A 24,463-nucleotide genomic window follows, 5' to 3' on the forward strand; every position below is an offset into this window, starting at 1 on the left:
GACTCGCCCTCGCCTTGTGGAAGAAATGTAGATGCCCTTATATACATAGTGAAGGTGGTGAACACATAAATATGGGACCATATAGAGAACCATCGATTGTTTACTTAGGATGGAATGTGTGACATGTGAACAAAACCATCTAAAAAAAAAATTGGTTGATAAAGAAAACTCGAGGGCAATATACTGAGTGAAATAAGCCAGACATATAAGGACAAATATTGCAGGGTCTCACTAATAGGAACTAATTATAATAGGTAAACTTATAGACATGAAACATAAGGTACCAAGATACAGGATGAGGCTTAAGAATGGGGAGTGGTTGCTTAGTATGAGCAGACTGTTCAACTAGGATGAACTTAAATGTTTGGAAATGAACAGAGGTGTCGGGAGCAAGATGTGAGAATAACTAACAGTGCCGAATGGTGCGTGAATGAGGTGGAGAGGGGAAGCTCAGAGTCATATATGTCACCAGTAGGAAAGTTGGAGGTCAAAAGATGGGAATGTATAAAACTGAATCCTATGGTGGGCAATGTCCATGATTAACTGTACAAATATTAGAAAACTTCCATGAACCAGAAGAAATGTATGACAATACAGTTAGAAGTTAATAATAGAGGGGCACATAGGGAAAAAATATATACCTATTGCAAACTATATACTACAGCTAGCAGCATTTCAAAATTCTTTCGTAAACAGTAACAAATGTACTATACCAATACTACGAGTCAACAATTGAGGGGGGTTGGTTAGGGATATGGGAGGATTCGAGTTTCCTTTTTTTTCGTCTTCTTTTTTTGTCTTTCACTTTATTTCTTGTCTGGAGTAATGAAAAGTTTCTAAAAATTGAACAAAAATTAAGTGTGGTGATGGATGCACAGCTGTATGTGGGTACCAGGGGCAACTGACTGTACACTTTGAATCTCTGGATAATTGTACGGTATGTGAACAATTTCAATAAAAATTTAAAAATTTAAAAAAAAAAGAAAACTTTGGAGTATGGACATAAAAAAAGAGCACAAATGAGGCACACATTTGGCTCAGCTTTCTAGTAGCCACTGTGGAGTCATCTACTCAATATACTATGTTAACTGAAACAAATCAGTTATTTAGAAGACATACATTTATTTTTGGGACTAATAGGAGAGAAGAATTTTTCTTTGAGTATCTCCTAATTATATAATGATAAATATTTTTGCATTTGAGAGGAGTTTTAAGGATAGAATTTATGAGGACACTCAATCCTGCTTCAACAAGGTAAGATTTAGCTGGAATGAAGTCTAATCAGGCTGAGGAATGTATGCAAATTATTGATGTAGGTAATTTTTTTCTTCCTACATTTTAGTTCTTTGAGGGTAGAAATTGCTTATTTATCATAGAATGTAATTGTTATATGTTGGTGCTTATTAACTCATTAAATGAATGAATAGAAACTCCACATCTGGGAGGAGGGTTACTCAGTGACTACACATGCTTCCTAAAGATTCATCTCTTCTCAGCATTGGGTACTACGAAGCCTGAAGGAAAATGTTTTACTTAAGGAGCCTTTCACATTCACCTTTTGAACTCCTTCTGCCCTTTTTCAGTGTCCCTTTTAGCCTTATTGAATGCCTGTCTGCCCCCTAGCCCCCAGAACCTATAGACAGAATGGAAGAATTCATCTACCTTTGCTATTACCATGCTGAGGAGTCCAAGATTCTCGAAGGCCTCAGAAAGACTGCCACATTTGATGAGCTCGGCCTGATATGGAAATATGTATAGTAGGTAGTGAGTCAATGAGTGCTTAGTATTTGTCAGTCTTAAGATCCTACATACTGAAGGTGAGAGTGCCTTAGGCTAAGGACTTTTCCCTCTTTCCTTCATTCATCAAACTATAGAAACTGTTGGACCCATTCTGGAGACATTTGCTTTTTTGTTTTCATATTAAAGCATACAGGCTAATAAAATGAAAAAAAAAATGTTATTTTGTTTGGGGCTTGGAATTGAAAGATTTGTGTTTAATATATAACAGTTAGGAATTAGCTATGTCATTTTAGGCAAATCCCTCAACATCTGTGTAACTTTTTCCAATTACATAAAGTGAACATAATTACTTGCCCTTCCTACCAACCAGACCTCCCAGTCTTTAGCCCATTATTGTTTAGCTGTTTTTCTTACTGCTTTATCTTATGAATATATCTATTTGAAGGCAGCAACTGTGTTCTACTGGTTTGTATCCTAATTGCTTATCACAGTGACTGTTATAATGTGTATACTCAATAAAATGTCCATTGGTCCAATGAATTAATTAAAATATTTGGAAAATTTCACAGTGCTAAATAAATGGAAGCTGTTAAAAGGAAGTATGTAGAACTTCTTGTTTTCCTCCCATGGAAAGCTCTGGCTCCACATGATCTGTATAAGTCCACTGAAGCAGATCAGAAGGTGCCTAGATGGTGCTCATTCTACTAGGAGTGACCTCACTCCAAAGGTCTTGGGCTTCCTTTAGATCATCTGGCATCCTGTGTCATACAGTACTCTTCATATACAGCCATGCTGATACTGTCAGATCATATCTGTAAAAAAAACCAAAATTTGAGTATTTATTCTGTAGCACATTTTATACGTGTCCAGATGTTTCAGGTTGGCATATGCCTTTTCTGTAATTATAACAGCTAAGAGTTATCTACATCTTATTATATACCAAGCACAATGTGCTTACACATATTAACTCACTGCATCCTCACATCTCTGTGGAGTAGGTACTATTACTATGCCCATTTTGCATAACAACATTGAAGGAAACAAAAAAAGGTTAATTATTTTGAGGTAACACAGTCATAGCATGGTGGAACCTAGGTTCTAGCATGGTCTATCTGATTCCAGAGTCCAAGCTCTTAACTACTATGCAATGCAGTTTCATGACTAATTGCTTTAGTGGCTGTATTTTATAATTCATTTTTCTTTTTGGAAAGGGTAACAATAAGAATTTTGAAGCTCACTTTGCTTAATTATGAAATTTTTACCCTTTACTTCATAGTTAGCTAAAGTTTTAGTTGGGGAACCCTTTGTATGCTTGAGACAAGAACGCCATAATACTCATTTATAAAATATATGAAGAACATATTGGAAGAATCTGTTCATTGCCCATACAGCAAATGTAATTCACCAGGTTTTAAAAAACAAAACAAAACAAAACAAAACCCAACCATTGGGAATCTACTAAAAATCTTACACTAAATCTATAATTAAATAAATATTCAACTTAAAATATAGTTGACCCTAAAGTAAGGATCTATTCTTTAATTCTAGTTTAAATCAAGTCGGGGTTTCCATTTCTGTACCATTTATATAATCTGTTAACTATCTTGACAACAAATGCTGACAATTCTAACTGTACTACTGATTTTTTGTACATGTATATTTCCCTTCATAATGGTGGATTTCCTGTTAAATATATACCAAATTTTAGCAACATAGTTATTATACTTAAGTACTTTAATATGAAATGAATAAAGAAGCAGAAATCTCAAATTAGAGTTAAATAAAATTACTGCACTTCATTCCTTCAGATGACCAGTTTTTCATAATTTCCATTAGCATACAAAAGCTATTAGTATACAAAAATCATATATTAAGTACAGTTTGAAGCTATATTCTGAAGGGGTTGTAACACTTTTCTTAAGAATTGACAATATTAAAATGACAACAGCATTATAACTCATAGACAGTATACAAGAGTTCTTCATATGTAAAAATAGTGAGAATGCCAATGTTTTATTTGCCACAGGGATAAGGAGGGAAACATCAGTGAAATAAATTTGATAACATGACTCACACTTCATTACAAGTGATTTTCCTAAATTCACAACTTTCACATTTGGCTGAGCTAAAAAGGAAAAAAAAAACCTAACTAAAAATGGAACTTTATTTTCACTAGATGTAAGTAGGCCAAGTAACATGATTCCTCTAAATGAGGGAGTTCAAATGAAAATGAGTGCAATCTTATAGCTCAGAAAATATCTTCTTAACTTTTTGGAATTTAAATAATTTACCCATAGTGATGGGTAAGTGCTTGGGTCAGGATGAAAAAATTTCCTTTATCAGCCTGTTTCAAAACAATTAAGCAAAAGTTTATGATGGAACACATATAAAACATTTCGTTGGTTAAATCCTGACAGTAAAGACAAGAATAAAAAAATCCAAACTATTTCACTGTCTTTCAGGTTTTTCTCCTAAATGTACCTTCTAGATTTCTTAGGTATGCTGTACAATTACATATCAAGTCCATTTTATTTAATGGATTAATGTGTTCATCAACTTTAGCACCCTATGGAAGTAGTAAAGAGTAATGAAAACAGGACTACTTAAACTGCCCCTTCATCTCTCTGCCCCTTCATCTCTCTCCCCCTTATTACCAGTCTTAAAGTTTATTTAAAAAAAAAAATGTAGGCAGAAGGACAGTTAACATGAGGAGGAAGAGAGTTCAAAGGTTAAGAATATATGGCTCTAGAGACATTAAGGTCATAGTGGAAATTTATGCATTGCAACTGAATCTTTTTACCCTTCTCCCTGGCTTCAGATTTAAATAAGGTGTGAGGGGTGTCTGAGACGTGACTGGAGTATTCACATATCGGTTTTTTATCCCCGTGGTTTTTTTTTTTTCCCCTGTGAAAACAAAGAAATAGAAAAAAAGTGCTTGGTCACATTCTGTTGAGGCTTGAAAGCCTATTAATAAGCACACTGTATCTGCTGTTGTGTCATCACTTTTTAAATACAAACCGCCAGAAGGAATCTCCTCAAAGGGAGACTGAAGTCACTCTCCCTCCCCGGGAAAAAAGCAGAGACATTGCCTCCTACTTGCACGTGGGAGCTCTCTTTCTTCTCGGACTTCCCTACGCCTCTCCTACACAGGCCAAGCGGCCATGGGAGGCAGCAGGGAAAAACGGCAGCCTTAGTCCTCCATGGCAAAGTCTTTGGTCTTCTCCTCCTGGTCTCCCACTTTGTAGCGCAGCAGCACACGCAGGTGGCGGGGATTGTCCCGGTCGGGCAGCAGCGTGATCTCTCCGGAAATGTCCGTGTCTTGCTCCACTTGCACCGGCTCGTTTAGGTAGAGGAGCGCCTGCTTCCAGTGCGTAGCTGGGTGAAAAGGCGAGGTGGACAGCACCAGGGGCTTCTCCGAGTCCCCTCCGGGGAAGGTCACTTGGAACCAGATGGCAAAGCCGTGCATCGGCGCAGAGCCGTAACAGCTGCAGCGGAAGCGCCCGCCTACTCCGGCCTCCAGCTCTTGCTCTAGGCCGGCGCGAGCCAGCTCCAGCTGAGCAAAACTGTGCGGCCGGGCCAGTACATCCTCACCGGAAAGGCCCTGCACCACGATCTCCGAGTGGCCCATGAGACAGCGCGTGGCGAAGCTCTCCAGGCAGCTCATGTCCACACCGTAGTGCTGCTTCACCTGGCTCCAAAAGCCCAGGCGCCACTCCAACATCTGGTCGCTGATGGGAGCCACGAAGAGCTCGGCGGAAGCTGGCAGGACTAGGCCGCCCTCCTTCAGCCACTTGGTCCGCGCATGGAGCACGGAGCTCAGCATGGACTCATGCAGGAGTCCGTAGCCCATCCACTCGCTCACGATGGCATCCACCTGCTCAGGCAACTCCACCGTCTCCACCGGCCCGGGCAGAACGTGCACCCGGTCCTCCAGCCCGTTGAGCCGCACCACCTCCCGGGCCTGTTGCCAGATGGCGCTGGCCTCCACTGCGTACACCCGGCGGGCCCCGGCCTGGGCACAGAAGATGCTCAGAATGCCTGTGCCCGCGCCAACGTCCAGCACCGTCTTGCCTCGCAGCGCTGCCCAGTTCCGCAGGATGCCCAGGCGGTAGGCATTGGTGCGGACGCGGTCGGCGATCATTTCCTCGTGAACTGATACATCCGAGTAGCACTCGTAGTACAGCTGATCCCGTTCCCTCTTAGTCCTGCGGGGTCGCGGCGGGACCGCCTCCCCCTCTCCGCCATCTTCCTCTTCAGTTCCCTCTCCTCCTTCGCCGCTGTCCCCCGACTCAAGTTTTCTTTTTTTGGGCAGCGACATCTTGGCCGGTTCCCGGTGAGCTTTGCGCGGCTGCGCGCGGGCTCCAGGAAGCGGGGACTTCTGGGACTTGTAGTGCTCGGCCTCGTTTCCCGCTAATTGCGGGGTGGCCCGGCCGACTCGTTCCAGACGCCTTTGTCTCTTCAACAGTTCTTCCCTTTAATTCTTTGATGTCCTGAAATCCCTTTCCCACCCACCAGACCCACATTCTGCGCTTCCATCAGTTCCTTTACCTCACCTTAGCTCTTCCATTCTCGTCTTTCACTCACTTGCTGAAGTGGAAACGCCCATTTAGGCTGAAAATCTACATTTTGTCTTGTCTGATCGGCTCCTTCGTTTATTCCACCAAATTATGAAGGTGGCATCCTTCACCCACTATCACCTTTTCTGGACAGTTGCAACGCTTAAAGTCGTGGAGTTTTAGAAATTGCACTACACGTTTCTCTTTTTTTCTGCTTCCAATGGAGTGAGGGTGCAAAGAAGGTATAAATGGAACAAACAATGCAAAACCTTGGTTCTGATTCCAGGATGACCACTAATTAGTTGAACTATATAGAGACAGTTACACAGCTTCTCCGGCCTTCAATTTCCTGCTCACCCACTAGCCAACAAGGAATACTCAAATACTCATTGCAGTAGGAGAAGAATTATGGTGTTTTTTTTTTTTTTTTTTTTTTTGCTGTTTCAGGGAAATAGTTATTTGGCTCTTATTCCTCCTCTGGTATTCTGCTGCTCCTTCGAGTTAAATCCCCGGAAGGGTACTGTGGCGAGCCATGGCCTGAGCAAAACAGACCTGCAGATCTTTGGTGCACTGCGATCTGCGTCAACAAGGCAGCTAAATATTTAAACTATTGTCTTTGTAAGCCAGTAAGGAGAAGAAGGGTAAATTGACCTTCAAATGTAACTTTATGGGAAGCAGGCAGGAAGTGAGAAACTCTTAGTCTCACAAAAAGCGCAAAATGTAATTGTTCAAGTGTTATTCTAGTCCTTCCTGCAACACCCCTCAGGTCAGAGTGACCCTTTCCTGCATCTATGCTCCCCCCACCCTTAGGAATGCCTTTGTCTAAAACTCATATAAAAGTGCTTGCTGGTCTCTGAATCACATGGGCGATTTTTCCTGTGAAAGCAGTACTTGCCCCGCGCGAGAGAAAAGCCATTTAAATTCTGCCTCCCTGTGAGTAAGCCCTAAATAAAGTTCATGTTTCAGCAGATGCTGGGCATTTTCTTTGGTCTTTCGACTGGTAAAGCCCCCTCAGGCTGTGACAGGTACAGACTGAAGAGTTGTTGAAAAGCAACAAGGGTGTGATATAGTCAAACCCATTGCCAGGGATATTCTTGTTACCAATTATAATATTTTTTTCTTTCCCCAGAAATAACTGAATCCTTCATCCTTTCTGGTCACTTTTCCACTGCAACTCCTTATTTTTTCTTGTGTGTGTGTTTTCTTGTCTTTCTCTGGGCAAGTTTGGTATTGTCCTCTTCCCTTTCCATTTTCTTTCAGTCAACCACCAGCGGTTAATCTCTTTCCTCTTTGCTGTTCATGATGGAAATAAAATGTATTTCGAATTGTGTTCAATGTCTATATGAGTGTCTGTGTTCTTAACAAGTAAAGTGAGAATATTTTCTCCCAGTTTTAAAAAAAGTCAGAGTGAAGAAAATTGACTTTGTGTGTGTGTGTGGTGTTTGAACTGTGTCTGCTTAACTACTGGGTCTATATCCCTTATTTGGGGGGAAGTCTCTTCATCCCATTATTTCTATTAATCCTTCATGAGTGGAATGGATTTATTGATGTGGCATCCTCAGTTGTTCTTCTAACTCAGGGCTCTCAATCCTGGCTGCTTATTAGAATCCTCCAAGGAGCTTTTAAAAAATACCTGTGCCTGAGCCCCACCATACCAATTAAATCAGAAGTTCTCCTGTGGAGGCTGGGTATCTAGTTTTTAAAAGCTCCCAGGGGACTTTGATGTGCAATCAGGGTGAGAATCACTGTTTTTCTCTAAAATGACCTTAGTCAAATCTTGCTTCATTATTCCTTTTTGGGAAATTTTAGGGACCTAGGATGCCATTTAAGGCTGGAAATCATCAAAGCAGTTCCTCTCTCCCCCTGCTCTGGTTTAACACCTTTATTTTAAGAAAATAGAAGCCCAGATTAGGACATGTGATCTTTAATTATTTTTCTAGACTATTACTCAGTATATACTTTTTTCCTTCCTCAAAGTGTCACATTTTCCTTTTAAATGCTTAATTCTTTCACCCAATTTTCAATTCATATCATTATGGTCTCTTTTAAGAAAATTCTGAATATAAATTTTTTTGTTTCTACCTCCAAAATATATCTTGACTCCATCTGATTTTCTCCATCTCTCATTGCCAACATCTTAGTCTAATCTTCCATCTTTCCTTGCCTGGACATCAGTCTCCCTATTGGATCTCCCAGGTTCCAATCACACCCCTGCACAGAGAGTGCTCAATAAATAGTCTTGAGTGAATGAATGCTTGGATGCAAATTTAAATTGTTATTTATAGGTGAAGGAGCATAGAGAGTTTTGGTTGTTCAGTGTGAATGCGACTTTAGTAATCTCTGACATAAATCCAGATAGCTCTCAGAAATTTAGGATGCTGCCAGAAATAAGAGTAATTTCTGTTTCAAACACCCAAACCTTGTAGGTAGAATAATGTTAAGCCCAAAATATTATGCTCCAAGGTAAAGGACAAAAGGCCTATAGCACTTTCCCTGCCCTTCACTCTGGTTTGATATGGAGAGGGATTTCTTACTGATCTTTTTTCTGTTAGACTGAGTTTTTTTTTTTTTTTTTAATTCAATTTTATTGATACAATCAGTTGTTCACAGTACCATTATATAGATGTGAATTAACCACCACAATTAATTTTTGAACATTTTCATTACCACACACACACACACAAAAGAATAAAGGTTAAAGTAAAAAAGAATACCCAAAACATCCCATATCTCCTATCCCTCCCTGTTATTCATTTACTTTTTGTCCTCATTTTTCTATTCATCTGTGCATACACTGTATAAAGAGAGTGGGAGCCACACAGTGTAAGCTATATAGTTATACAATTGTCTTCAAGAATAAAGGTTACTAGGTTGCAGTTCAGCCTTTTCAGGTATTTCCTTCTAGCTAACCAATATGTTAAAAACTAAAAAGGGACATCTATATAACGCATAAGAATAACCTCCAAAATGACCTCTTGACTCAATTTGAGAACTCTCAGCCACTGAAACTTTATTTTGTTTCATTTCTCTTCCCCCATTTTGTCCAAGAAAGCTTTCTCAATCTCACAATGCCAGGGTCAAGCTCTTTCCTGCGAGTCATGTCTCATGTTGCCTGGGAGATTAGACCCCTGGGAGTCATGTCCCACGTAGGAGGGAGGGCAGGGAGTTTACCTGCAGAGTTGGCTTAGAGAGAGAGCCCACATCTGAGTAACAAAAGAGGTTCTCTAGGGGAGACTCTCAGGCACAATTATAAGTAGGCTTAGCTTCTCCTTTGCAGTAACAAGCTTCATAAGGGCAAGCCCCAAGACAGAGGGCTTGGTCTTCTAAATTGGTAGCCCCCAATGCTTGTGAAAATACCATTAATTCCCCGGGTGGGGAAATTTAATATTTAGACATTTTCCCCCATTACTTCAAGAGGACTTTGCAAATACATTTTTATTCTCTGCCCAAATGACTCTCAGATGTATTAGGGCTTCACACTAAGCTGTACAAATCACCAGATTTCACTCCCTATTCAATGTTCCATGTAATTATGTTGTTTGAATATACTGACCATACAAGTTACACTATACAGTTTGTTACAAAAAAATATAAACTTTGCTCCTAATAAGTATCTTTTCCTTTGGTCACATACTGAAATTGAAATTTAGAAAACACAGTCACTATCATCCTTTACCCTTTAGTCTGTGATACCTTAGTCTGAACCAATTCCATTTTGTTCATATCTCTAACTGAAGTCTAATCTCATTTTTTCAGACTCCTTAACATTTGCTGTATGGGGTAATGCTGACATTCATAGCTGTTGGACTCTGGCTCTGAGTCTTAGGTGTCACACAGATATGCAAATTTCCAGGTACTGACCAGGTTATACACAAAGGGCTCAGCATCTCAGAAGTTAGAAATAACCATTACAACTCAAGAATAGATGCAACTGCTGTCAGAGCTTACAATCCAGGAACCTTTACAATAAGCATTCCCTTGAAAACCTATGCTTTCAGACTCAATTCTGAGAGTTTGCACATTATAGATAGTCCATATTAGTGAGGCATTATAATGTTTTTCTTTTCATTTCTGGTTTATTTCACTCAAAACACTGTCCTCACTGTCCATTCACCTCACAAATTCACTGCTTCTTGTAGCAGCTCAATATTCCATTGTATGAATACACCATGGTTTGCCATTCCATTCATCAGTTGATATACCCTTAGGCCACCTCCATCCACAGCAAATCGTGAATGCTGACACCATAAACCCCACTGTGCAAATGTCTATTTGTGTCCCTCTTTTCAGTTCTTCCAAGTATATACCCAATAACAGGGTTGCAGGACCATACCGCCACCCCATGCTTAGCTTCCTGTGGAACCACCACACTGCCCTCCAGATGGGCTGCACCATTCTACTTCCCCACCAGTGGTGATTAGGTACATCCCTTTGTCCACATTTTCTACAGCACTCGTATACCTCTGTTTATTTTTTAGGTGGTGTGCCAGTTTAAATGTATTGTGTCCCCCAAACGCCATTATCTTTGATGTAAACTTGTGTGGGCAGACGTTATCAGTTTTAATTAGATTTCTTTGAGTGTTTCTTTGGAGATGTGCCCCACCCAGCTGTGAGTGATAACTCTGATTGGATATTTCCATGGAGGCGTGGCCCCACCCATTTAGGGTGGGCCTTGATCAGTGGAGCCATATAAATGAGCTGACAAGCAGAAGGAACACAGTGCAGCTGAGAGTGAACGTTTAAAGAGGAGCTACAGCCAAGAGGGTCACTTTGAAGAAAGCACAGGAGCTGCAGATGAGAGACAATTTGAAGACAGCCATTGAAAGCAGACTCTTGCTCTGGAGAAGCTAAGAGAGGACAAATACCCCGAGTGCAACTAAGAGTGACATTTTTGAGGAACTATAGCCTAGAGAGGAACGTCCTGGGAGAAAGCCATTTTGAACTCAGAGCTTTGGAGCAGATGCCAGCCACGTGCCTTCCCAGCTAACAGAGGTTTTCCGGACACCATTGGCCATCCTCCAGTGAAGGTACCTGATTGCTGATGTGTTACCTTGGACACTTTATGGCCTTAAGACTGTAACTGTGTAACCAAATAAACCCCCTTTTATAAAAGCCAATCCGTCTCTGGTGTTTTGCATTCTGGCAGCATTAGCAAAACTAGAACAGATGGTTTTATTCACACACCATACATTCCATCTTGAATAAACAATCAATGGTTCCCTGTATAATAACATAATTATACATTCACCACCAATGTCTATATAAAGACATTTCTGTTTCTTCCACAAAGAAAGAGGAAGAGGTGAAAAAAAGTAAAAAAAGAAAAAGGAAAAAAAAAAAAGACAACTAAAAAGTAACAAAAGAAAAAATAAAATTAAAATAAAATGCAATTAAAAAACCAGGCAACAACACCAATGCCAAGAATCCCATAACCCTTCCTTATATACCCCTGTTATAGACATTTAGCTTTGGTATATTGCCTTTGTTATAATTAATGGAAGAATATTACAATGTTACTGTTAGCTATAGACTCTAGTTTGCAATGATTGTATTTTTTCCCCAATAGCACCCCATTTTTAGCACCTTGCAAAGTTGACATTCATTTGTTCTCCCTCATGTAAAAACATATTTGTACGTTTAATCATAATTATTGAATAGTCTAAGTTTCCCTAAGTTATACAGTCCCAGTTTTTATCTTCTATCTTTCCTTCTGGTGTCCTACATGCACCTCCCCTAATCTGCCTCTTTCAACCATACTCATAGTTATCTTTGTTCAGTGTACTTACATTACTGTGCTATCATCACCCAACATTGTGCTCCAAAACTCTCTCTCCTGTCTTTTTCTATCTGTCTGTAGGGCTCCCTTTAATATTTCCTGTAGAGCAGGTATCTTGTTCACAAATTTTGTCAGTGTCTGTTTGTCAGAGAATATTTTAAACTTTCCCTCATTTTGAAGGGCAGTTTTGCCAGATATAGAATTATTGGTTGGTAGTTTTTCTCTTTCAGTATCTTAAATATATCATACCAGTGCCTTCTCTCCTCTATGGCTTCTACTGAGAAATCCACACATAGTCTTATCAAGTTTCTCTTGTATGTGAAGTGTTGCTTTTCTCTTGCTGCTTTCAGAATTCTTTCATTGTCTTTGACATTTGATAATCTGATTAGTAAGTGTCTTGGAGTATGTCTATTTAGATCTAGTCTGTTTGGGGTATGCTGTACTTCTTGGAGCTTTAATTTTGTGTCTTTCATAAGAGATGGGAAATTTTCAGTGATTATTTCCTCCATTATTGTTTCTGCCCCTTTCCCCTTCTCTTCTCCTTCTGGGATATCCATGACATGTATATTCATGTGCTTCATGTTTTCATTCATTTCCCTGAGACCCTGCTCATATTTTTCCATTCTTTTCCCTATCTGTTCTTTTGTATGTAGGATTTCAGATGTCCTGTCTTTAAGTTCATGACTCCTTTCTTCTGCCTCTTCAGATCTGCTGTTGTTTGTCTCCATTGTGTTTTTCATCTCTCCTATTGTACCTTTCATTCTTGTAAGTTCTGCCAATTGTTTTTTCAAACTTTTGAGTTCTTCCTTATGTTTGCCCAGTGACTTATTTATATCATTCATCTCTTTTGCCATATCTTCCCTCAACTCGATTTGATTTTTGAATTGATTTAGGAGATTTGTTTGATTGATAATTAGTTTTTTCAATTCCTGTATCTCTTGAGTTAAAATGTAAGTTTGTTCCTTTGACTGGGCCATATGTTTGCTTTCCCTAGTGTGATTTGTAATTTTTTGTTGTCTAGGCATCTGTTTTCTTTGATTACCCCAATCAGGTTTTCCCAGACCAGATGGGCCCAGGTCTCAGGAGGAGGCTGTATTCAGTATTAGGTTTCCCTGAGGGTGAGACCCAGCAGATTCAGACTTTCCTGTGAGGCCTCTAGACTCTGTGCTTTTCCTATCCTGCCCAGCAGCTGTCACTTGTCAATCCACAGCTCCCCACTGGTGTAAAGAGGTGTGGTCCCTTTAATTCTCAGCAGACCCTGTTCTGGTCAGGGGCCACGGGTGTCAGAAGCCAAGCTTAAGTTGTTTCTGGTTCTCTCTGCCCCTGCAGTCTCTGGGGTCTGAGTTCTCCGAGAGAGAGCAGCCACTTGAGCTTGGCTCTGCCCCCTTTTTCTTAGGGAAGAAACACCCTTTAGGGAGTATCCTCTACAACTGAGTTCCTCCTTTGTCTCTCTGACACTGTTAACTCCACTCTTGCCCTTGCCTGACAATGGAAGATGCCTGAGGTTTTCTCTAATGAGCTTCTTAGAATAAGAGAAAAAAAAAAAAAAGGAAAAAGAGAGAAAGCCTCTTTTCAGGGTCAGTCCCCGGCCCCCAGTTTTGCTGGTTGTTCCAGTTTGCTAATGCTGCCTTTATGCAGAATACCAGAAATGGATTGGCTTTTATGAAGCAGGTTTGTTTGGTTAAACAGTTACAGTCTTAAGGCCATAAAAGTGTCCAAGCTAAGGCATCCACACAAGTTTACCTTCACTGATGGAAGTCCAATGGCATCCGGAAAACCTCTGTTAGCTGGGAAGACATGTGGCTGGCATCTGCTAATTCCGGGTTGTGTTCCAGCTTGTCTCTCAGCTCCTGTGCTTTCTTCAAAATGCTGCTCTTGTGGTGTTTTGTCCTCTCTTAGCTTCTCTGGTGCAAACACTGGGCTAGCATCCCTAAAGTGTCAGCAAATGTCTGCTTTCGGCAGCCGTCTCCAAAATGTCTCTCTGAGTTGTTCTCCAAAATGTCCTACTTTTAGCTGCTCTGTGGTCCCTCTGTTTGTGAACTCTTTAATGGACTCCAGTGATTAAATCAAGACCCAACCTGAAAGGCCGGGGTCCATATCTCGATAGAAATATTTAATCAAATGTTTCACCCACAGTTGATTGAGTCACATCTCCATGGAAACACTCAATCAAAGGATTCCAACCCAATCAACACTAACACATCAGCCCCCACAAGATTGCATCAAAGAACACGGTGTTTTTGGGGATGTTCTAGGTTGCTAATGCTGCTGGAATGCAAAACACCATTTGTATAAAACAGGTTATTTGGTTACAGAGTTACAGTCTTAAGGCCATAAAGTGTACAAGGTAAGTCATCTACATTGGAAGATGGCCAATGGCATCCTGAAAACCTCTGTTAGCTGGGAAGGCATGTGGCTGGCGTCTGCTCCAAAGTTCTGGTTTCAGAATGGTTTTCTCCCAGGATGTTCCTCTCTAGGCTTCAGCTTCTCTCCAAAATGTCACTCTCAGTTGCTCTTGGGGCATTTGTCCTCTCTTAGCAGTTCCTCTCTCAGCTCCTGTGCATTCTTCAAAGTGTCTCTCTTGGCTGTAGCAAGCTTACTCCTTCTGTCTGAGCTTATATGGTGCTCCAGTAAACTAATTAAGGCCCATGCTGAGTGAGTGGGGCCACACCTCCATGGAAATTATCCAATGAAAGATCTTGCCCACAGTTAAGTGATCACATCTCCATGAAAACATCCAATCAAAAGTCTCCAACCCAATCAACACCAATACATTTCCTGCCCACACAAGACTGCATCAAAGATAATGGCATTTTGGGGGTCATAATGCATCCAAACCAGCACAGGGACATAATACATCCAAACCGGCACACTGGTCAACTGGTGTTGGTACCCAGTTCTCTGTGCCCCTTTTCTTGGGACAAAGCCATTTTCCGGTATTCAACCTCAGCTGTCTCCAAAAGCCTCTGTTTTTATTTTATGTATTTTTTTTTTTTTTTTTTTTTGTCAGCCCTGTCTCCTCTCTGCTGAGAGGAACCTCAGGTTCCTTTCCTGCTTGCTCTGTGTTTATCTGGGCTTGTAGCTTGTATTCAGTAGTCCAAATTTGTTAATTAAAACCACAATTGGGGCTTGGTTTGGTTACTTTCCCTTGCTCTAGGTAACCTGCTTCTTTTTTTCCACAGGGAAGTGTTTCAGCTCAGCCTGCTGTGCTGCTGGTGGAGGGGTGCCAGCTCCGCAGTTTGGGGAGATTCATTTACAGTTCTGTGCTGTGATCTCAGCTGTTCCACCCATTCCACGCTGGTGTACTATGTGTGTCCAGTCACAGATGTTCCCCAAAAGTTATTCCAGACTATTTACTAGTTGCTCCTGGCTATTTACCAATTGCTCTAGAGGACTAACTAAATTCCATACCTCTCTATGCCACCTCTTGCCCTGCCTCTCCTAGATTGAATTGTTTTAAGTAAGAAGAAGAATCTAGAACATAGTCCTTGCCTAAGTGCTGCAGCTCAGCAGCAGGCCACCTGGAATAGAGAAGAGGTGGAGCTGTGCTGGAGGAGTTTACCTTGTGATTCCATTTCTGATGCCCTCCTCACCCACATGTATTCAATACTCAAACAGTATTTATCAAATGAATGGCTCTTGAAAGCAATTTATTGGTCTTGATCAGCATTTTTTAAGACATGAAATAGATTAGAAAATATCAAATGCATCCAACAATGAAAGGTAGGTATTGTTTCATAAAATGTATTTTAGTTAAGTATAATATATATCTATATCTATCTATATATATATTGCTGTGGGTTATGGTGAACAAGTTTGAAATCCACAGTTTACTGCTCTGCAACAGCCCTATGAACACTGACATTTCTGTCCTTTGCTTTGATTGCCTGTACTCTTTTGTCCTTTTACTCATCTTTTAGGTAATGCTCAAATGTTATTATTTATTTGTAGCTTTCTCAGCCAGTCTGTGGCCCAATAATATTACATATTTTTCCATTTTTTTATTTATCCCACAGTACCAGGCTCTTTATTTATCTGTTTTTCCCATACCAGACTGTGGGCATTTGAACACTAGGACTTTGTATTTTTCACATTTATATTGTAAGAACCTAATATGTTGTGCTGGAATCTGAACCATTTCCATATTCCAGATTGTTGATACTGAATACACAGGATTATAGATGTTTTTTTATGACTGGAAGAGTGACTGGAAGAACTGTAATTCATTTTCTGCATCACATATATTCATTTATTCAATCATTTGTCTTTTATTTAGCAAACATTCTGGACTTCTACTCTGTGCTAGGTGTTATTCTAGAAACAGAGACCGTGGTGAAAAAATGGGAGAGAGGGAGAGAGGGAGAGAGAGAGAGAGAGATATCCTGGGGAGCATATATTTTGGGGTTAGTCTCATACTTTCTATTTTTCTTATGCTTTCTTACTAGCAAATTATTAATTATTATACCACTTTTAATTCTCAACTGTCTTTCCTGTTTAATTTTATCTTTGTACTTGCTGATGTGATTTCCTCCCACAAATACTTATGTCTCACTTCTTTTCATCTTTAATCTGAGGGTCTATTGTTTAAAAACATATTTTAAAGCCTAGTGTAATGGCTTGAAGGTAGTTCCTTCAGGATTTAAAGAATTCATTGTAATTCTCAAAGTGTGTGTTGGGGAAGGTTAAGGGAGCAATGACATGAAAAATGTTATAAATATCTCTTTGATATGAATATTCATTAAATGATGTAGTTCTTATTATTTTGCAGGTACTTGGAAGGTGGCAGAAGAGACAAAGGCACTTCTTCAAAAAAATCCTTTATGGAAAATAAAGACAAAGGGTGGTGATTTTTGTATTTAAACAAATCAGAATACCAAACATCAAAAAGCCTAGATATATGTTATTCTCTTGATGTGTCTTTTAGTCCCAGGGTGTATTGGCCTAGGTATTAAATCTAATACTAACACAGATGACTAGTAAATTCATAGCTCCTTGATGATATTATTATGAGTGGGAGGAATTATTTTTTAAAAAATGTTTATATTGAGTTGTTTGGGTAATGAGTGACAACAGGGATGTTATGAACTTAATTCATAAGTATCAATTCATTTTATTTATTGAGCATTCTTAGAGTATGGAATATGGCATTTTGTAATTTCTATAATAAATATCACTTAGGGCATTTTAACAATTTCTACTATAAATCAGGCCACCACAATGAAAATAGTACAGAACAATGGGAGTGTAAATTTTAATATGGGGAAACATAATGTAGCACAGAAATAAGCACTTGCTCACCTGCCCCAGGCATAATAAGAATCATAATAAGAATGAAAATCAGGTATTAAGGCTAATGAGAATCATTTAATAAGATTGTCCTCTCTATTTTCTAGGCTTTTTTTTTCTTTTTTTCTTCTTTTTGTCTTATGTGGAAGCTTTTAATAAGAAAGTAAAAAGTAAAAAAAATGCTTCAATCAATGCTTATGTTCTCAGAGTATTTTGCCACTGAGGGATTTAAAATGCATAGGAGTAAATGTCACTGTAGCCTAGTGCTTCCCACAGTGTGAGCCTCCAGATCAGCAGCATCTGCATCACATGGGAAATTGTTAGAATTGCAAAATCTTGGACCCCAGTGCAGACCTAAATAAATCAGAATCTCTGGGGATGGGATTTAGCAGTCTGGGTTTTAACAGGTCCTACAGTGATTCTGACGCACACTGAAATTAAAACCATGTACTAGACAAGTCAAAGAGTAAGAGGACCAGCAGTGAAGTCATGTAGAACTTATGAAATGGAGGGTGTATTAATTTTCTGTTACTATCTAACAAGATACTAATCACCTAGCAACTTAAAACAACAGCATTTATTATCTCAGCATGTCTGTGGGTCAGAAGTCCAAGCACAGCTTGGCTAAGCCCCTGCTTGGCTGCAGTCACGGTGTTGGGTTATGGCTGGCTTTTCCTTTCTGGAGCTCAGGGTACTCTTCTGAGTTCATGTGGTCGTTGGCATAATTCAGTTCTGTGTGGTTGTCAGATTCCCCTTTTCTTCCTGCCTGTCAGGTTGGGGCTACTTTTAGTTCCTAGAGGCTGCTCGCTATTCCTTACCACATTGTTCTCTCCTAGGCCCTCCCATAATAGGGCAGCTTCCTTATTCAAGGCCAGCAGAAGCTCTTTGATGTTGCAGAGGGCCCTAATCCCTCTTTTAAGTATGTTCATCTGATTAAGTCAGGCCCATCCAGAATTATCTCCATTTTGATTAACTCAAAATCAACTGATTTGCAACCTCATTTATATCTGCAAAATCCTTTCACCTTTGCCATATCCTATTGGCTAGAAGCAAGTCACATGTTCTCTCTGTACTAGAGAGTAAGGATTATACAAGGGTGCAACACCAGGGGCTGAAGGTCATGGGGGCTATCTTTAGAATCCTGCCAACCACCCAGGGGTTTTGAAAATTATTTGCCAGCTGCAATAGATTAAGCTATGGACCCCAGGAAAGAAATTATTCTTAATATTTTAATCCCATTCCTGTGGGTGTGAACCTATTTTAAAGAAGACCTTGTGAAGAAGTTATTTTTTGTTAAGTTGTGTCCAACTGCATCAGGGTGGACCTTAATCTTGTTACTGGAGGCTTTATAAAGAGAAAGCCATGGGAAGGAGCCAGAAGTCAGAAGTCTGTAGGAACCGGGAAGAGAAAGGAGTGTACATTGTCATGTTACAGAAAAGCCGAGGACCCCCAAGCACTGTCAGCCTGCCAGAACACTACTGACCCTGGGAGGAAACAAGCCTTCCAGCCTCCAAAACTGTGCGACAGTAAATTTCCATTGTTTATACCAACCCATTATGAGATATTTGGCATAGCAGCCTGGAAAGTAAGGCACCAATATTCTGTAGCGCATTTTATGTGTCAGATCTTGTCCTGGGCACATGGAAAAGAGGAATGAACAAAATAGACAAAATCTCTTGCCCATATAAAGCGTACATTCTGGTGGGAAGGCAGATAGTAAATAAATAAAGTATATTGAATGCCAGAGGGTGATAAGTGCTATGGAGAAAAGTAAACCACACAGGGAGTGCTGGAGCTCTGCAGTTCTGAACAGTAGAACCAGCATTCACCCTATGAGAAGGTGGCAGAGACCTGGGAACAGTGTTAGGCCGGGAGGGAAAAAGGGGTGAAAGCTCCAAGGTGGGACTGTGCCTGGCTGGTTTTAAGAGCAGAGGGGAAGCCAGGGTGGCTGGAACAGTGTGAGGGGGAAGGAGAGTATGGCACGAAATGAAGTCAATGAGGCTTCATCGGAAGGTATTTTAGACCACTGCAACATTTTGGCTTTTACTTTGAATGAGACGGGAAGCCTTGCAGGCTTTTATCAGAATAGTGACATGATTTGACTTCTGCTTTAGAAGGATCACAGGCTGCTATGTTGAAAATAGGGGGACAAAGAGGGGATGGGAGGAGTCTATTGCAATATCCAGGCAAGAGATGATGGTGACTTAGATGAGGTTGGAGTAGGGGTGGTGAGATAGGGTTACGTTCTGGCTTTATTCTGAAGGTAGAGCTGATAGGATTTTCTGAAGGCTTTGATCTGAAGTGTTGGAGAAAGAGGGGAATCAAGCATAAATAAGTAAAAGGTTGGAGCTGCCGTTAGTGAGATAGGAAAGACTGGAAAGAGCAAGATTTGGTTTGGAGATTGTAAACTGAGGTTGGACATGTTAAGTTAGGGATGCCTATTAGGCATCTGGAAGCTGTCAATTAGGCAAGGAGCTGTGTGAGTATGGAGTTCAGGAGAGAGTCAGTGCTGAAGATACAGATTTGGGAGTTGCCAACATACAGATGCCATTTAAAGCAATAAAAATTTATGAGATCACCAAGGGATTAAATGTAGCCAAAAAAAAAAAAAAAAAAGTTTCCCCACTATCAATCCCTGGGGCACTCAGTAGAAAAATTCAGAGGAACCAGAAAATCCTACTTGTATTGTAAAGCCAAGTTCAAATACTGAAAAAAAAAAATTGTATTGTGTTCTAACTATGCAGGAGATTATAATTTGTTCATAATCATTTCCTTTCTGAATTTGCCTTGCTTAGCATCTAGGAAGTTTTACATCCTTGTCCCAGTGTGTTGGGCTTGAATATATGAATTGTTTTGGTCAAAAGAATATAAATGAATATGATACTTATCTTGTTTGAGAAGTTTCTAATGCACTTGTGTGGTTTGTTTCTGATCCCTTTGAGCTGCTCCACTTCACTTTGAAAACAGCATGTACAGACAGTGGCTACTCCTTCAACATGGGTCCTGAAATGTAGGAAGACATGTGGAGCCAAATCCAGCCAAGCCCAGCTGAGCCAGAGCTTTCATATTATTGAACAGGAAATAAATATTTGTTGTTGCAAGCCACTGAAATATTAGAGCTGCTTGTTACTTCAACAACAGCTGACTGGTACAAAAATTATTTACCTGAAGTGGGTCCTGTAAAAGAAACTTAAAATATGTGGTATTGGCTTCAGGTCTGGGTAGTGAGTGGTGAGAAAAATTGTTATAGCAGTTGGCAAAACATTTGGTATAATTGTCTGTGATTATTGGAAATGCAGTAAATGTATCTACATTGGGCAAAGAGAGACAGAGTTGGTTTTTATTGGTTGAACTTGGAAACAAGTACTACAAGAAAGAGATGCACTCAGAGAACATATTGGCCTATTTCTAAGAAGGGATGAAGGAGAAGAGGAAGAATCCATAAATACTTAAAATATCATCTTTGTAATTATGCCTAGAGGCAAAGATGAAGAGAGCATGTGAGCTTCATGCCTGTCCTTTAAGCCACTGATTGGATTAATGTATCCTCAGTAAATGTTTTCAGCCAGAGAAAATAACTCAGAGTAAAGAGATAACTAAAGCTTGATAAACTCAGAATACCAGTATGTTTCAGAAATATGGGTGTGGCTCATGGAATGTAGAGGTGACTGGATCAAATAGAAAGAAAACAAAGCTTTGAACAAACTGTACACCACATCTGAGCAGAGCATTTTTATGCACCTTCACAGCTTTCCTGTGTCACCCTTGAATTTTTCGGCCCTGCCATGAGAAAACCATGCCTCAAATGGTGCCTTATTTTCTAACCTGGATCCCAGAAGAGAAGACTCTTGGAATGAAGCGAAGCTAACCAAACTCAACCAAACCCAGGACAACCTAGTAGACTGCAGCTCTCTTGTAATGGAAGCAAGGAACAAAAAACTTTTTGTTGTGAGATACTGGGGCTGCAGCAAAAACAACAAATATACATCAAAATTTTAAGTGCAATGAATTATCATTACAGAACCACTACTTAAGACATAAAACATTACTAGCACCAGAATCTTCCCTTCTGTCCCTCCAGTTGTACCCTTTTCCTCCTTCCCAAAGGTAACTATCTTGATAGTTAATAATATGAAAGATTCAGTGACCTGATTTTTGAACTTCATTTATATGAAATCATAGGGTATATCTTCCTTTGTGTCTAATTACTTTTAATCACCATTATGATTCATGTGCAGTTCATCCATGTGACTATAGGTAGTAGTAATTTTTTCCCACTTCTATTGCTTTATTTTATGGTATTCCATTGTATTAATATACCATAATTTATATGCACATTTCTGTTGTTGCACAATCCACTTAGACGGAAATAATCTCTCCTGTCAAGAATTTCATAGGGGGTTTTCACTTTACAATTCTTTTGATTTTTAATATTTTCTACTCTGTGTAATAAGTAACATTTTTATTATCATATTATAATTTAAGTGCCTAGCATTAACTAAAATTGATTGTGTGTTTTTCATGTTCCAGGCATTGTGTACATGTTTTACATGGCTTATTCATCCATCCATTCATTCATTCAGCTAGTACTTATTTAGAACCTGACACTCCATAGGCTCTAGAGATATAGAGGTAAACAAGATAGACAAAAATCCCCATTTTTTAAGGAGTTTATAGTTTAGAGAATAATCTCTAAGTCTCATAAACTTTGAGGTAGGTATTACTATTGCTATCTGCAGATGGAGAACTGAGGCATATAGCAGATTTGTACATCTCATTTATCTTTTCTACTGGATTACAAACTGGTCCCCAGCTAAAGCTTCCAAAATGCAATATTCAAAAAGATGGACTGTCTTTTAACAATGGTGACTTATTATCTGACAAGTTACAATTCTAAGGCTGAAGAAATATCCAAATTAAGGCATCAATAGGAGAAAACCTTCTCTGAAGAAAGGCTGCTGGCGTCTGGTACACCTGTCACATGGGAAGGCACATGGCTGATATCTGCTGGTCCTTGTTTCCCACGTTTCGTTGTTTTCAGCTCCTGGCTTCAGCGGCTATCACGGCTTTCTCTCTGGGTGTTTCTCTCTAAACTCTCTGGGATTTTTCTTTTATCATCTTATAAAGGACTCCAGTAAAGGATTAAAGCCCACTTTGTATTGGGTGGATCACATCTCAATAGAAATAACCTAACCAAAAGGTGCCACCTGTATGTCTGCACCCACAGAAATGGATTAAAAAGAACATGGCATTTTCTGGGGTACATAACAGCTTCAAATCAGCACACCATCCCTTTAGTCTCTTCACAGTGTTTTAGTGGAGCACCATAAACATAATCATAATATTAATAATTTTATGATGAGTAACATTTATTTCATGCTTTCTGTACACAAAGGACAATTCAGTCTTCACAAAATCTATGTGGTAGGTGTTAGTATTACGCCCATCTTAGAGGTTAGAAGACAGGTAAAGAGAGGGTAACTGACTTACCTTTTTGTCTGAAGTCTTTCGCTCTGTACAATGTTTGCTGAGATTCATCCATGTAGTTGCATCTAGCAGTAGTTCCTTTGTTTTCCTTGCTGTTTAGTATTCACCTTTATAGTATTCTGTTCTTAGCTATCTCTAAAGCTATTTAAGTAGCTCAGAAGGTAGCTGAACTTCTCTTTTCTTCTATCTCTGTTCTTCAACTACTCTATTTCTATATTACAAAGGAAAACAGTGCTTTAGAAGTTGTGCTTTTATCTAATCTCTTGGCATTTGTTTTACTCAAAAGAGTTGTGATGTGTCAATCCTCAATTATGCAGTAGAGCCTGTGATGGTTAGGAGGCTTTAGAAGATCAGAAGATCATGTTCTTAAAGTTAATCCAATCTTGTGGGTGTAAACATATTTTGTGGGTGGGACCTTTTGATTAGATTTCTTCAGTTGAGGCATGTTCCAGATAGGTCTTAATCCTCTTCCTGGAGTCCTTTATAAGAGAATGAAATTCAGAGAAAGAAACAGAGAAAAAGCCACAGAAGTTGAGAAAGCCACAGAAGTTGACAGAGAAAAGCTACAGAAGCTCAGAAAGAAAGCCACAGAAGCAAGAAGCCGAAAGGAACGAAGCCTGGAAGAGAAGGCAGAGACCAGCAGTGTCACCATGTAACTTGCCATCTGACAGAGGAGTCCAGGTATCATCTTGTTGGTGCCTTGATTTGGACATTTTCATGGCCTCAGAACTGTAAACTTGTAAGCTAATAAATCCGCATTGTTTAAAGTCAGCCTATTTTTTTTGTATATCACATTTTGGCAGTTTTAGCAAACTAAAACTTTGACTAACTGCATTTAAGAATCTTAGTTGGTTTATTCACTTAATACTATTGAGTCCCTTCTACATACCTGGTACTGTGCTAAGATTTAGGGAAGGGAGAATGAAGAAGTCTCAGTTTCCACCCTAAGGAGCTCACAGTCCAGAGAGCTCATAAGCCATGTGGAAGTCCTTTAATCCAGGCTTGTCTATGGTTTACAAATGATGGTGAATACTTTTCTCAAAAACTTGGTGATGACACTTGTACTATCCTAATACCTTGCAGTATGGTTCTGCAGCCATTTAATTTGCACTGAATTTTGTTCCTGTTTTGAGGAACTGTTGTGTTAATCTTCTGATGAATATCGTTATGTTCTCTACTTAGTTTTCTAATCTATATGCCTTAGGATATTATTGGATAATGTAATGGCCACTTAAGAATTCAATTAATTTTCAGTTTCAGACACATTAAGGCCCTTTGTAAAGGGCTAGGAAATGACATTATAATTATCAGTGTTGTGTTTGTTGGGTTTCTGCTTTCTGAGCATTGCCAACATGAGAAAATACCTGGATGACTGAATCAAGGTGTTTTCTTTTTTCTTTTTTTTTCTTTTTTCTTCTTAATGTTCATTTTTCCGTTGAGTTGAAGACTTTCTCCAAGGGCAGGAAGCAAAATTTAACACAATTTTCCAGGCCTTTCTTTATATTCTTAAGTAAGTTTACAGCTTCAAGCATGGTTGCCCTTCCTGAGAGAACTATCTTTTATCTTCTTTTTACAAGATAAGATTGATCTATTTTTTAAGTTAATACACCTCTGGTTT

At 39.6% G+C, this 24,463-nt stretch overlaps 1 protein-coding gene across 2 annotated transcripts; it reads right to left on the reverse strand.

Annotated features, from left to right (window-relative positions):
• Nucleotides 1–907: 907 nt before the first annotated feature.
• PRMT6 (protein arginine methyltransferase 6) lies at nucleotides 908–6,072 on the reverse strand. 2 transcript variants are annotated; one of them, XR_005215288.1, is made up of 2 exons: nucleotides 4,837–6,072; nucleotides 908–2,552 (listed from the first exon to the last, which is right to left on the reverse strand). XR_005215288.1 is itself a non-coding variant. In XM_037826506.1 (1 exon), the coding sequence occupies exon 1, from the start codon at nucleotides 6,056–6,058 to the stop codon at nucleotides 4,931–4,933; it is 1,128 nt and encodes a 375-aa protein (XP_037682434.1). In that variant the 5' UTR covers nucleotides 6,059–6,072; the 3' UTR covers nucleotides 4,554–4,930. The 2 variants fall into 2 exon arrangements, 1 of the variants encoding a protein (XP_037682434.1); XM_037826506.1 differs by lacking the exon at nucleotides 908–2,552 and having other exon boundaries at nucleotides 4,554–6,072.
• Nucleotides 6,073–24,463: the final 18,391 nt, after the last annotated feature.

The sequence above is a fragment of the Choloepus didactylus genome, chromosome 2 (genome assembly GCF_015220235.1).
Source record: "Choloepus didactylus isolate mChoDid1 chromosome 2, mChoDid1.pri, whole genome shotgun sequence".
Classification (NCBI taxonomy): Eukaryota; Metazoa; Chordata; class Mammalia; order Pilosa; family Megalonychidae; genus Choloepus; species Choloepus didactylus.

What these genes read in the sequence shown, in the direction of transcription:
- PRMT6 (XM_037826506.1), bottom strand. Translation starts at nt 6,058, where the DNA reads ATGTCGCTGCCCAAAAAAAGAAAACTTGAGTCGGGGGACAGCGGCGAA.